Source organism: Podarcis vaucheri, assembly GCF_965113315.1.
Source record: "Podarcis vaucheri genome assembly, chromosome: 11".
In the NCBI taxonomy this organism is placed as follows: Eukaryota; Metazoa; Chordata; class Lepidosauria; order Squamata; family Lacertidae; genus Podarcis; species Podarcis vaucheri.
Genome location: NC_138749.1, coordinates 30,342,539 through 30,356,200, shown reverse-complemented (window position 1 = coordinate 30,356,200; position 13,662 = coordinate 30,342,539). Strand labels below are relative to the sequence as shown.

The 13,662-nt window shown below is 42.9% G+C and overlaps 1 protein-coding gene across 10 annotated transcripts in view; it reads right to left on the bottom strand.

Annotated features, from left to right (window-relative positions):
• Positions 1–1,952: 1,952 nt before the first annotated feature.
• The window catches only part of ANKRD31 (ankyrin repeat domain 31), a 53,967-nt gene continuing 42,257 nt past the window's right edge, over positions 1,953–13,662 (bottom strand). For 9 of the 10 annotated variants that reach the window (XM_082191850.1, XM_082191853.1, XM_082191857.1 and 6 more), the window contains 4 exons: positions 12,892–13,032; positions 12,262–12,355; positions 10,373–10,561; positions 1,953–4,880 (listed from right to left, as the gene is read on the bottom strand). In XM_082191850.1, coding sequence (XP_082047976.1) covers positions 4,729–4,880; positions 10,373–10,561; positions 12,262–12,355; positions 12,892–13,032 — 576 coding nt within the window. In that variant the 3' untranslated portion in view covers positions 1,953–4,728. The remainder of the gene's footprint in view (positions 4,881–10,372; positions 10,562–12,261; positions 12,356–12,891; positions 13,033–13,662) is intronic. The other variant, XR_014212103.1, reaches the window with a different exon arrangement.

The following is a 13,662-nucleotide window of genomic DNA, read 5'->3' as shown; positions in this document are numbered from 1 at the left end:
TGCTTTGCATGCCAAAGGCCCCAGGTCCAATCCCTGGCATCTCCAGGTAAGACTGGGAGAATAATAATAATAATAATAATAATAATAATAATTTATTATTTATACCCCGCCCATCTGGCTGGGGTGAGCTGCCGCCAGTCAGTGTGGGCAATATTGAGTTAGTTTTATAAGTCTGACTCAGTATAAGGCACTTCCGGTTTCCACTGCACTCAATGGTGCTTACTCCCACAGTTAAATGTGTATATGTCTTCACGGTTGCTGTGAGGCTAAAATTAGATAATCCTATAAATGCCACTTTGCTAGGAGGCAGGATGCACATGCAGTGTAATGTCATTGAATCTCGCCCTTTCTGTATTTCCCCCCCCCCTTCAGTAAATGGGTAGAAGCTTGAGGGTGCATTGCATGCACAGAGACTGAGCATCAGCACACTGAAGCTCATAAAAGAGAGCTTCTCACAGGGTTCAACATGAGATTTTTTTGATGCAGAAATACTGGTATGTAAGATCAGGTCTTAAATTCAGGCTGCATTTGTATAACTGAAGTCAGACTCCCCACTTCCACCAATATCATGTCCAGGAGAAAATCAGGCCCTGGTGTCTCTAGCAAACAAGGGATTTAAGTAGTTAATAATAATAATAATAATAATAATAATAATAATAATAATTTATTATTTATACCCCGCCCATCTGGCTGGGTTTCCCCAGCCACTCTGGGCGGCTTCCAACTGAATATTAAAAACAGTACAGCATCAGAGATTAAAAACTTCCCTAAAGAGGTCTGCCTTCAGTTGTCTTTTAAAAGTAAAATAGTTGTTTATTGCTTTGACATCTGCTGGGAGGGCGTTCCACAGGGCAGGCGCCACTACCGAGAAGGCCCTCTGCCTGGTTCCCTGTAACCTTACTTCTCGCAATGAGGGAACCGCCAGAAGGCCCTCGGCGCTGGATTTCAGTGTCCGGGCTGAACGATGGGGGTGAAGACGCTGGCTCATCTCTTGTCTTCATCTCTTCTCTGAGATCTAAGCTGTGTTTACACTGTGCACTTTTGAATTTCCAGTGCTGGGTTTTGAATGTGTTCACATGACATTGTAAAAGATGCTTATGTATCCTGTACTTTTCAATAAAATAATACTGTTTGATGAGTTGTTTCTCAAACTAGCTTCACCATGACTGCAGTTCTTAAGCAGCTTGTAATTTGCCTCTAGCCAAGGTGTGAATGAACACCTTTGCATGAGGTAAAGACATCCCTGCCCATAAACACTCCCTGGTGTATACACCAACAGAAATGAAATTATCACCAATGAAGTCATGCTGGTATGAACAGCTGGAGGCAGAGAGATGTGAAATGCACCAGAAAAGAAAGAAAAAACAATCTCACTGTGCTCCAAGACAGTAATGTGAGCACCACCCTTAGAAAGCTAGTTAAAGGATAGACAAGTACAGGACTGGATAGATTAGCGACAAGCATTATTTAGATCTTGGCATAATTTAAAAAATCATCTGTAAGCAATCAGTTCAAATCTCTTGCAAAGGTGATCTGTCCCTGGCCTGGAGAGCCTGACTGGACATGGAGAAAGGGGAATGTCAGAGAGAAAAAGTAGGTGGCAGAAAAAGAGAGAAGAGGTGGCCCTGTTCACTTTTGGTTTTGGCCCTTCCTACCACTGGCTGTGGCCCCCAACAGATTTCTCCTGAAAAATGTGGCCCTTCACAGAAAAAGCTTGCCCACCCAATGGGCACTTTATACGTTCAGATATTTCATGAATAATTTTTAATAGTCAATGTAGTACAGTAGAATAGTATGCCCAAACAGGCACTTTGGTTTTAAGGAAGTATTAGATACTGGCCTAGTTTTATTTGTTTCCAGTGTATCGGTTACAGGTAACAGAGTACTAGGTGATCAAGAAAGAGAGAACAATGTGTTCTGAATGACCAGCGATAATAAACTGATTACAAAAATGCTTTTTCAGTATTTATTATTTATTGCATTTTTGCACTAGGGTGTCTCAAAGCAGCTTACACAATAAAAATAGAAATCACAAAGACATTAAGTCAATTAGATTTTCCCCCCAATAAAGGAAATCTAGAACTTAGTGGATTTTGTGGTTACAGTGACACTGTTGAAAAGCAGTCTCACTAATCAACACTGTCAGAGTTGTAACAACAAATCCTGGACCATGGTGCTAAGAGACTGCTACTCTACATACTAAAACACAGTCACATGTCTCCTATATTCTGAATCTGAATTTTATCCCCCACCAGAACAGCAGCCACTCATACCATAAAATCTTGTACCGATCTACTAAATTTATACAATAAAGTTTCCCCTTTTCCTTTCAAAAAGAAAAGAGAAGGTAATGTAATTACATTTTAAACTTTAGTAAATCAAATACAGAAGAAACAATATTTAACAAATGGTGTCTGTCTTTTTTAGTACCGAAAAGCCAGCTTAGAGCCAAAGCTTTTACTTCATACTCATCATGTCAAATTTTGATTTTATGTTCTCCTGTAGGAACAAAGCTAATCCAAAAATGCAGCAACAAGGCCTTGCAGTTGGCATGTTCCTAATTTATTAGGTGCCTTACATCAAAGAAAACAACATAAACAACAAATTGAGTGAACAGTGAAGTAAATCTAATATTCAGATAAATCTTTTGTACATTTCATAGGCAGTACAATATTCTCCTGCAACAAAAGATAAATATGAATCACTGCTCTCTTTCAACCGGTAATGCAATATGTTCGTTATAACAAAAGAGTACAGTGTAATTAAAGTGCAACAGGAGCTGAATGGCCAAAAAAATAAGATTCAACTAAAATAGCATTGTTTTAAGTACCTTACTCATCAAACTAGTTTACTTTTTTGTTACATGACAGTTTTGGACATCTGAAACCTTAGACGCTCTTTCTAACAAAGGGTTGACTTTGTTAACTTTCCTTACCACAGACTTTGTTCTCTATTATCTCCCATATCTTTTTTGCCTAAGCCAGTCAACAGTCACTTCCGTACACCAGCTTATATGCCAATCAGATAATCAGTAGAGAAACTCTTCCATATGTGGCTGATAGCAATTCAGCAAAATGAGTTAACAAGGAATCTCATCTTGCATCTTTAAAATGTTGTTTAATCTGACATGAAAGAGCCCCAAAACATTTTCAACTCTGGCGATGGCAGCTGTATCTGCTACAGATACCCTAGCAAAGAAGTAGGAAATAATTCACATGTAAGACAAACACCATCCCTCCCCCAGAAGATACTGCACAGTATAAAGTAGCTCCCGGGTTTAAAAGCTCAAAGAGATTATAATCAAAATGATTAAAAAGTATTTTCGCCTTGTATTTGAATGCCCGTGGATATTTCTGAATGACACTGATAATTAAGCCTTCACCTCTGTGTATTTCAAAATACTGCATTTCATAAAATACTGATATTTTATGTAATCCAATAAGTGTGGGTTTTTTTATATCTCACTGGGCCAGTGCAAAGACTGCAATCACTTTAGGGTGACTAGGATATTGGGAGGAGGTTGTGAAACACTTTCTTCTCTAAAGCCTTCCCTGCTCTCATCCTAATTCTCCAACAGGCCTTAACCATGGCTATGTTACGTGTCACCAACACTAATCACAGCTAATCCTAGCAACTTTCTGTAAGAGATGGGAGAGGAGAGAGACCGCACAATACCATGAATAGCTTTACACTGGGACCAGCTCAATGTGAAAAATCCCCAAAGGAATTACTTCCTTTAAATTAAAAGAAAAAGAAAAAGAAAGCTCTATAAATCTTCACTGTATGGTGTGTTCACACAGATGGGATTCAAATGGAGGTTCAAAATGTTGTAACTTACTTATGGAGCTCCATTGAAAGCTGTTTAAGATTTGTCCCCTTATAAAAGAGCTAAATATGGCCCCATGATAGGAAATGTAAATAAGACAGCTTCATCCTGCTACAAATGGAAGCTTGAGGTAAAATGAGATTTCAGGTTGCATTACAAAAACTTTCACTAACAATAAACATTAGCCACAAAAGTAATTGAAACCAATTATCCTTTATTGGCTGTGTGGGTGTGTATAAACAGAGATGAGCACAATTTTCAGTTCAGTATTGTAAGGTTTCCTTTCTTAGAATTAGATTCTGAGTCTGAAAGAGTCTTCCATTGAAAAAAACAACAGTGCAAGACTTTTTAGAGATAATCATTTGTTCCCTGTTCTTTAATTAGGGCTGACATATCAAAATTGGCAGACGCTGACAATTTGATTCAACCTTGTCTAAAGATAACCAGACTAAACTTTCATTGGTGACCCAGAGGCTGGAGCTCAGGCCACAACTCAACACCTGTTTCACCTGAAATGCTTTTAATTTTCTGTCAGTCTGTGCTTCAGTAATAACAACAGGTGCCATCCTGACCATTTTTTTTATTTCAGCCATCTCATCCACATCAGACTTTTCCTTTCCATAATGAGGCATATCAAGGTCAAAGTGCATAGCAACTGTAACCACACAGCCGTTCGCAACCTTATCTATACCCATAATCTTTCCCTCCCACCTGGTCTCCTACTAAAAGCTCTCAAACAGTTTACATCTGTTGGGACACACAAGGTTCCCTTTGTATTTTAAAAGTGATGCTAACAAAGATTTGGTGCAATAATAAAATTCAAAAAACACAATGCAATCCTCTTCCCCAAGCTCATTAAATTTTACTAGATAGAGAAGGAAAACGTTTATCTATTTTTTCGTTTAAAATCCAAAACCCTCACAATGGACATAGAAGTTCCAGTACTGATCCATTATATGGCCTGGCATAAATTCTTCATCCTTTATTAGAACTCTGCTGTTGAACTGTAGAAATCTCCTGGATGGTGTTGAGGAATCAAGGTGGTAGGGAACCTCTGTTAGAAAGATGAAATGCACTAAATTAAAATATCTGGCATGAAGTATAAGGAATGCTTTAAACCCCCAATTTCTTAAGTGGTGAGATATTTAAGACAACCAGTGCTAGCTCGCAACATTTTGATGGGGGGGGGAGACTGCAATTTTTTACTTTGCCGTTTTCATGACAATAGGACTTGTACAGCACTTATTTAGGAAAGTGTGTCATGGCACATGTGCAGAGTGATATTTTCCTCCTCCTCTCTTTAAAAAATCAATTATTTTCTGCACATTTAAGGACAGTGAAAGAGCTTCCACGTAAGAGAATCCATGTATGATTTACAGATCAGATTGACTCCATACCTCTTTATTTAACAATAAAGCCATACCATGACATAATCATTGAATTCATGTATTGTTTACACCTGCACATCCATCGACAAAAAACCAAATGCACAAAATATTTTAAACTGTAAGGAAAACTTTTTTTTACATTTGCATTTTGTTTTCCTCCCCCCCCCCAAATTAATTTAACTATTCATTCTCCAAAACACCTTTTTCTCTAATAATAATAATAATAATAATTTATTATTTATACCCCGCCCATCTGGCTGGGCCTCCCCAGCCACTCTGGGCGGCTTCCATAAAAACCAAAAATACAATAAAATATCACACGTTAAAAACTTCCCTGAACAGGGCTGCCTTAAGATGTCTCCTGAATGTCAGGTAGTTGTTTATCGCCTTGACATCTGCTGGAAGGGTGTTCCACAGGGCGGGCGCCACTACCGAGAAGGCCCTCTGCCTGGTTCCCTGTAGCTTTGCTTCTCGCAATGAGGGAACCGCCAGAAGGCCCTCGGCGCTGGACCTCTGCGTCCGGGCAGAATGATGGGGGTGGAGACGCTCCTTCAGGTATACTGGACCGAGGCCGTTTAGGGCTTTAAAGGTCAGCACCAACACTTTGAATTGTGCTCGGAAACGTACTGGGAGCCAATGCAGGTCTTTCAAGACCGGTGTTATATGGTCTCGGCGGCCGCTCCCAGTCACCAGTCTAGCTGCCGCATTCTGGATTAGTTGTAGTTTCCGAGTCACCTTCAAAGGTAGCCCCACGTAGAGTGCATTGCAGTAGTCCAAGCGGGAGATAACCAGAGCATGCACCACTCTGGCGAGACAGTCCGCAGGCAGATAGGGTCTCAGCCTACGTACCAGATGGAGCTGGTAAACAGCTGCCCTGGACACAGATTTGACCTGTGCCTCCATGGACAGCTGTGAGTCCAAAATGACTCCCAGGCTGCGCACCTGGTCCTTCAGGGGCACAGTTACCCCATTCAGGACCAGGGAATCCTCCACACCTGCCCGCCTCCTGTCCCCCAAAAACAGTACTTTCTGTCTTGTCAGGATTCAACCTCAATCTGTTAGCCGCCATCCATCCTCCAACCGCCTCCAGACACTCACACAGGACCTTCACCGCCTTCACTGGTTCTGATTTAAAAGAGAGGTAGAGCTGGGTATCATCCGCATACTGATGAACACCCAGCCCAGACCTCCTGATGATCTCTCCCAGCGGCCGCATGTAGATGTTGAAAAGCATGGGGGAGAGGACAGAACCCTGAGGCACCCCACAAGTGAGAGCCCAGGGGTCTGAACACACATCCCCCACCACCACTTTCTGAACACGGCCCAGGAGGAAGGAGCGGAACCACTGTATAACAGTGCCCCCAGCTCCCAGCCCCTCAAGACGGTCCAGAAGGATGCTATGGTCGATGGTATCGAACGCCGCTGAGAGATCCAGCAGAACTAGGAAACAGCTCTCACCTTTGTCCCTAGCCCGCCGGAGATCATCAACCAGTGCGACCAAGGCAGTTTCAGTCCCATGATGAGGCCTGAATCCCGACTGAAAGGGATCCAAATGGTCCGCTTCTTCCAGGCGTGCCTGGAGTTGTTCGGCAACCGCTCGCTCAATCACCTTGCCCAGGAATGGAAGATTTGAGACTGGGCGATAGTTGGCCATCGTGGCCGCATCTAAAGATGGTTTTTTAAGAAGCGGTTTAATAACCGCCTCTTTCAGCGGGTCTGGGAAGGCTCCCTCACGGAGGGAAGCATTCACCACCCCACGAAGCCCATCGCCCAGTCCTTCCGGCTAGCTTTTATAAGCCAGGATGGGCAAGGATCAAGGAGACAAGTGGTTGGTTTCACTCGTCCAAGCAGCCTGTCCACATCCTTGGAGGTAACAGATTGGAATTGATCCCACTCTAAATTAAAAGGACAAAGTATTCAAACCAAGATACCGAAAAAACGATTTGTTTCATTTGAGTCGTGGCACATCAGAACATAGCAGAACATATCTGCAATCCAGGATTCAGTCCTGAAAATGTGAAGTAATTGGAGGCTCCCAGCCTGCATGTGCGCACATGTGCGTGGGTGGGTGGGTGTGCCAAACTGGGTCTTTGATCCAGGTGAAACAAAACCTAGTTTCACCTCTGCTTTCTGTGGCAGTACTCAGTGGCATGGAATTCTGGCACCTCTTTTTTTGCTGCCCATGGCAGCCATTTTGTGTGGGCACCCATGACACTTTTATCAATTTAAGTACTGGCACCTCATTATTTTAACCCAAAAAGCACTGCGTACTATTATGTATTACTTATTACTCTATATTGTTATCAGTGCTTTTCCTCTAGAAAAAAGGGTGCTGGTACTCACCATGAAGTTGTTACAGTGAGTGCTGCACTTTTAACCACTGCCTTTCTTCTGGGGGGGGGGAAGTACTGTGTACCCTTGAGTACCCCCAGAAAAAAGCAGCAACTATTATTCTTGTATGGATATTATGTTATGTTTTCATATGTATAATTTATTATTGTATAGTTCTGTGTTGGGAAGCTCCCTGTGGTCTTTTGATGAACGGTGGTATATACATTTTAAAAAACAAATAAATAAATAACAAATAATATAAGCAGTCACCTAGTGAACAGGAATACAAATCTACACTGAAGTACCAACACAACTGAAGTCGAGTCATATAGCAAATTTTAAAGAGGTTTTTCTTATGAGTTTAGGGTGGGGGGAAGTAGGCTGTGTGCACTGTGTAGAGACCCTTCTAATCCCTGGATCCAGCAAATGTTAAAATATAAGTCAGTTTAGTTTCCTGTTGAGGTGATTGCCTAGTAGTTAGAAAAAGACAAAGGTGAGAGCTGAGAGTTTGCAGTGATGTAATTTAGAAGTAAAGCAGCAAGCTGGAGAGAAAATCAGGGCAACGCTTGAGAGCAATGTTTGAGTTATGTTTGAATCCAAGGCTGCAGCTATGAGAGAAATTAGACTCTTTTGGGGTGTTGATGCTGTGAATCCCTCCATTGCATGCTCAGGTTGTATATACAGTATGTGTACCGTATTTTTCGCCCCATAAGACGCACTTTTTCCCCTCCAAAAATGAAGGGGAAACGTGGGTGCGTCTTATGGGGCGAATGCAGGCTTTCGCTGAAGCCTGGAGAGCGAGGGGGGTCGGTGCGCACCGACCCCTCTCGCTCTCCAGGCTTCAGGAAGCTCTGCGCAACCCTCGGGAGACCGGCTCCGAGGCTTGCGCAGAGCTGCCTGCAGTCCCGGGATCAGCGCAGCTCTGCCCGGGAGCCGGGGGAGAAGCTCCGCCCCACTCCCGGTGGCCGTGCAGAGCTGCCTGCGATCCTGGGACCAGCGCAGCTCTGTGCCGCCATCCGGAGCGGGGCGCTAAGCTCCGCCCCACTCCCGGTGGCCAAGCAGAGCTGCCTGCGGTCCTGGGACCAGCGCAGCTCTGCGCCGCCATCTGGAGCAGGGCGCTAAGCTCCGCCCCGCTCCCGGTGGCCAAGCAGAGCTGCCTGCGATCCTAGGACCAGCGCAGCTCTGTGCCGCCATCCGGAGCGGGGCGCTAAGCTCCGCCCCGCTCCCGGTGGCCAAGCAGAGCTGCCTGCGGTCCTGGGACCAGCGCAGCTCTGCCCGGCCACCGGGAGCCAGGGGCGAAGCTCCGCCCCGCTCCCGGTGGCCAAGCAGAGCTGCCTGCGATCCTGGGACCAGCGCAGCTCTGTGCCGCCATCCGGAGCGGGGGAGAAGCTCCGCCCCGCTCCCGGTGGCCACGCAGAGCTGCCTGCAGTCCTGGGACCAGCGCAGCTCTGTGCCGCCATCCGGAGCGGGGCGCTAAGTCCCGCCCCGCTCCGGATGGCAGCGCAGAGCTGCCTGCCATCCTGGGATCAGCACAGCTCTGCCCATCGCCAGCCCCACAAGCTCGGGGGACAGCGGGGAGGCAGAGCGTGCCTTCCCACTGTTCCCCGACCTGGTTCTTCCAGCCCCGCACCTGGGGGGGGGGGGAAATAAAAATTTTTTTCTTTATTTCCCCCCAAAAAAACTAGGTGCGTCTTATGGGCCGGAGCGTCTTATGGGGCACAAAATACGGTAAATAATCCATATATCATGAAGACTCTGCTGTCTCCATTGTGCCTCATTTCCAAACAGAAATACAAACCCCGGATAAGTGCCTGAAACCCCTGGAATCTCCCACCACTCAGGGATTTGGGTGGCATGCAACACTTAAAAAAAAAAACAATAAACACACATTCATCCACCACAATGGTTACAAGTTTTCTAAGACCTCTCTCTTCTAAGTAAAGAAATAGGATTGTCTGGATCTGTTTCCACACTTCTTACAAAACAGCATCTTCTCTGGGAAAACTGAAACATACAGTTGCCCTTCTCATATTATGTTTGCACACTTCAGTTTACATGTGTGTGAGCACCTCTAGCTACAAAAAGCAACGTGGTAGGTTACCCTTAGGGAAGCTGCTCATGAGGAGGCCTAAAACTCTGCTCAGACAGATGTTTTAAAATACAATAATGCCCTGAAGAAGATTCTCAGTTAAAACAGATATTGTATGTCACTATCCAGATGCTCTCCCCATTTTAAGAACTAAATCCTGATTAAGTCTTTCAGTATCAAAAGCATTTAACACTCCATCAATAAATGCATATCCTTAGTATGGGTTATTTAAAGAGCAATAAGCTTTATTTTGGAAGATTCACTGCAGATGTGCAGTATATGTTCAGTATCTCTAAGAGGATGCAGGTTGCAACCATATGTTTAGATAATTAAATGTTCTATTTTGGCTTTGCTGTTCATTCCCAATCCAATATGTGTGGATTCATAAGATATACAACATCCTACATATATTTAATAATTATATATTATAATTTATATTATACAGCAAATCAGATAAATGAAGAAGGCAGGGTTTTGTAAAGTGTCTTTCACAGTTAGACTACACTGAATTAGGAAAAACCATAGAATATTTAAAGACAACCATTGTCTAATAGCACAGGCTCTGAAGTAGTAAACAGAAAATGCACGCTTTGCAGAAAGAAAAAGGGTACAATTCAACAGCAAACTAATCTTATTTTTTGTGCCAAGACCAAGAGTTTGCAATAGTCCTACCACCAAAATTCTACTTGTGACAAACTTGTGACAAAACAGGATTGCATGTGGTCTTATTTCACTTACTTGTTTCACTGACTGCTGTCATTATTTCCTCAGCTTCTGTTTCAGGGGACAGAGAGATTTCCATTTCTTCCTGAGGAAAGGGTGCAGTTTCCTGCCTTATATTATCTGCATTCTGAGAGGAAGCAGCCTTATGACTAAAACAGCAGTACTCAGCACCTCGGCTGTGTTTGCATCTTGTAGAGTTTCTCCCTGGTTGAAAAAGATCAAAATTATCTGTGTTACATGCCAGTCAAGGGAAGTCTTGAACCAGAGCCTCCAATACATTCAATCGTTCCTATGCCACCAGCGTTCTAGTTCCTCAGGGAAGGGCCAGGTTCTGTGAGTCAAGGGTGTCCTTTAGGTGACAGTGCTAGTCTGGATGCTATCAGCTGATAGTACAGCCTGGTCAGCTGACCTCAAAAGCTAATGGAAACATACCAGACCCTATAAACCTTTTCTTCCAAGCCAAGCCAAGCCAACTCCTCAGTCTGAGCAACTTGTTGCTTTATTATGGATATACTTCTGTTCCCTGACTGATCCTCTATTTTGGTTATCTTTGACATTCATTAACCATTTAATCATATCCTCTGGGCAGGATGTGACCTTTCCTGTCCACAATCACATCTTCCTGCCTCTGGTCCTTGGTTCTTGTTTGTCTCATCTGTTATCAAGCTCCCAGCCCTTCACATCTACCAGAGGCTCAACACCTGCTTATGTTGGACTTGTGTTCGGCCTATTAAAAAACTTAGGGTCAGGCCTGACAATTTGTTCCTAATTGGTGCATTAGGCAGGGGGTGGCTTTGTTCTTGTGTATGTCAAGAAGTCATGGGGAATATGCAAGCCAAGAGAAATATATCTGTCCAATAATACAGTGGTGCCTCGCAAGACGAAAAGAATCCGTTCTGTGATTCTCTTCGTCTAGCGGTTTTTTCGTCTTGCGAAGCAAGCCCATTGAAGGATTAGTGGATTAGCGCTATTAGCGGCTTATCTGCTGATCGGATCAGCTGATAAGCGGCTTAGCGGCTTAGAAAAAGGGGGGGGGAACCAGCAGGAACTCACAAGACATTGTTGTCTTGCGAAGCAAGCCCATAGGAAATTTGTTTTGCGAAGCACCTCCAAAACGGAAAACTCTTTCGTCTAGCGGGTTTTCCGTCTTGCGAGGCATTCGTCTTGCGGGGCACCACTGTACCATCTTTCCTCCCAGAAATTGCTGGGTGTGAGGTTCACTCCATATGGCAGAAATCCCCTCACTATTTTTGACATTTCTAGAAAATAGAGCAGCACCATTTATTCATTTTGCTTATCAATACTGGGATCATATATCACCTGGACATCATTTTAAAAGATTTCTGTCATATTATTGTTTAAAAATAGAAGTTCATAAATAGTTACTAATTTGTATCAGAATATTCCCTTACCCAATATTGATACCTCTAAGCACAAGTTGGTAATAGATATTTTAATCTGCAATAGTGTCTTCCTTGTGTGTACATGAACAGTTTTGACTGAAGCCAATATTTCTTATTCCCAAAAACAACTAGAGGACAGTACTTCTGCTGTTTCCTTCAGCCACACAAACACTGGATTAAATTCACAAAATTTCCAGCAAAGACAAGTTTAATTAAGCCATTAACTCTTAGCACTTATGGGTTCTCCAACCCATGTAGGTTAACTCACTAGCTTCGCTCAGGAGAGAATCACAGCAAACCATAACATTTCCAACAGAGAAAACTTGTCTTGTTAGCATTTCTGAGGCACATGCATGGTTCTACTAAAAAATGCTATTATGTCCATAATTTAGATAGAAAAAGATAGAAAAAGTGTGCAGTAGAAGTCTGAAGATTTATAAACCCTGTCCTTTTGGGGGGCATTTTCATCTAAATGGAATTCACATTTTAGTCAGCACATACCAAATAGCTTATTTTGTTGCACTGTTAACTCTGGTTCCTTAGAAACATGAACTTCAGCAATAATTTTTGATAACAGAGTTCCACAGTATGTGACCTGTATAAAGGCAAATATACGTCACTGAAGATGTTATTTACTTCATTCTTAAAAATGCATCAAGAAATATTGAGCCCGTGTCAAAGTAATATATCTACTTTATACATTTCCTGCAAGTCAAGTATGGAAAAACAAAAAGCCAAAGTCAAATGCAGAAGACTACATAGGACTATAATGCTTTGCGGTCCCCCCCCCCTTCTTTTTCTTGCTTATTTTTTAAAAATACACTTTTTGGTTGATGACAGTTCTCCTTAAAAATAATAATGAATGAATTGTACAGAATATGATAATGATGATAATAATAATAAACAACCAGTTGCTGTGCTCATTAGGCCTGGCCCACCTGAGCAGATCCTGCTTCTTCTAATAAAGAGTTAACTTCATTTACACTATGTGATTTATTGCTGACTCGCTCCTGACATTGCCTGCCTGCCTGTGCTCAGACAAACTACCACTACACTGCTCACTTTCATGCAACAAACTTCACACTAACATTAAATTTTCTGTCACCTATTAAAAAATAATAATGAGCCTACCTTGTTGTATACGTATTTCCAGCTTACAGAAATGTCACTTCCTAGTAGTGCTTTAATCCATTGAACTAGATTTTGGTAAACTGTGTTGTTGCCAGCTTTGACTTTACCATTTCCCAAAAGGCTGGCTTTATGTTTGGAATCCTAAATTAAAAACAAAAACAAGGAACACAAAACAATTAAGAATTATAATCCCCTACACTTTGAACCACTAGCACCTTTTAGACTATGTAATTGTCTGGGCTGAAGATCACCATGATGCGCTCCAACTATTTTGTCAGTAGTAGCTGCCTGCTAATTCTATCATACCAGCCTTGCAATTTCCCCCTCGTCCACTTGCTTGTTGTAATAAGCAGAAATTGTCCCCAGCTAAGCAGCTGACTGGAAAAACTGCAGTTTGCTGTACATCTGCTGCCACCATAGTGCTGCAAGGGAAGGCCAGAGGATAGAGAAAATAGAAGCACTACAGCACTGCATTTCTTTGCAAGCAATGCATGTTGGGACGTAGTTGCATCTGTGTCCCCACACCCTCTTCGGACACTAAGCTAGGACACAGCACAATCAAATGGCATAGGCCAGCCTTTACTTGTGTTCCTGCTTATTTTTGATAATACAGGGCAAAAGAGCACTCTTAGCACCCAGCTGAATCAGGGTGGAGGGGAAGAGAAGCCAGAAAATAAACTCTGAATATTTATTTTAATGCTAGAATTTGAACCAGGTCCTGATCGTATTATAACATATATGTTGCCTGAACTATGCAGTAATGGAGCAGGC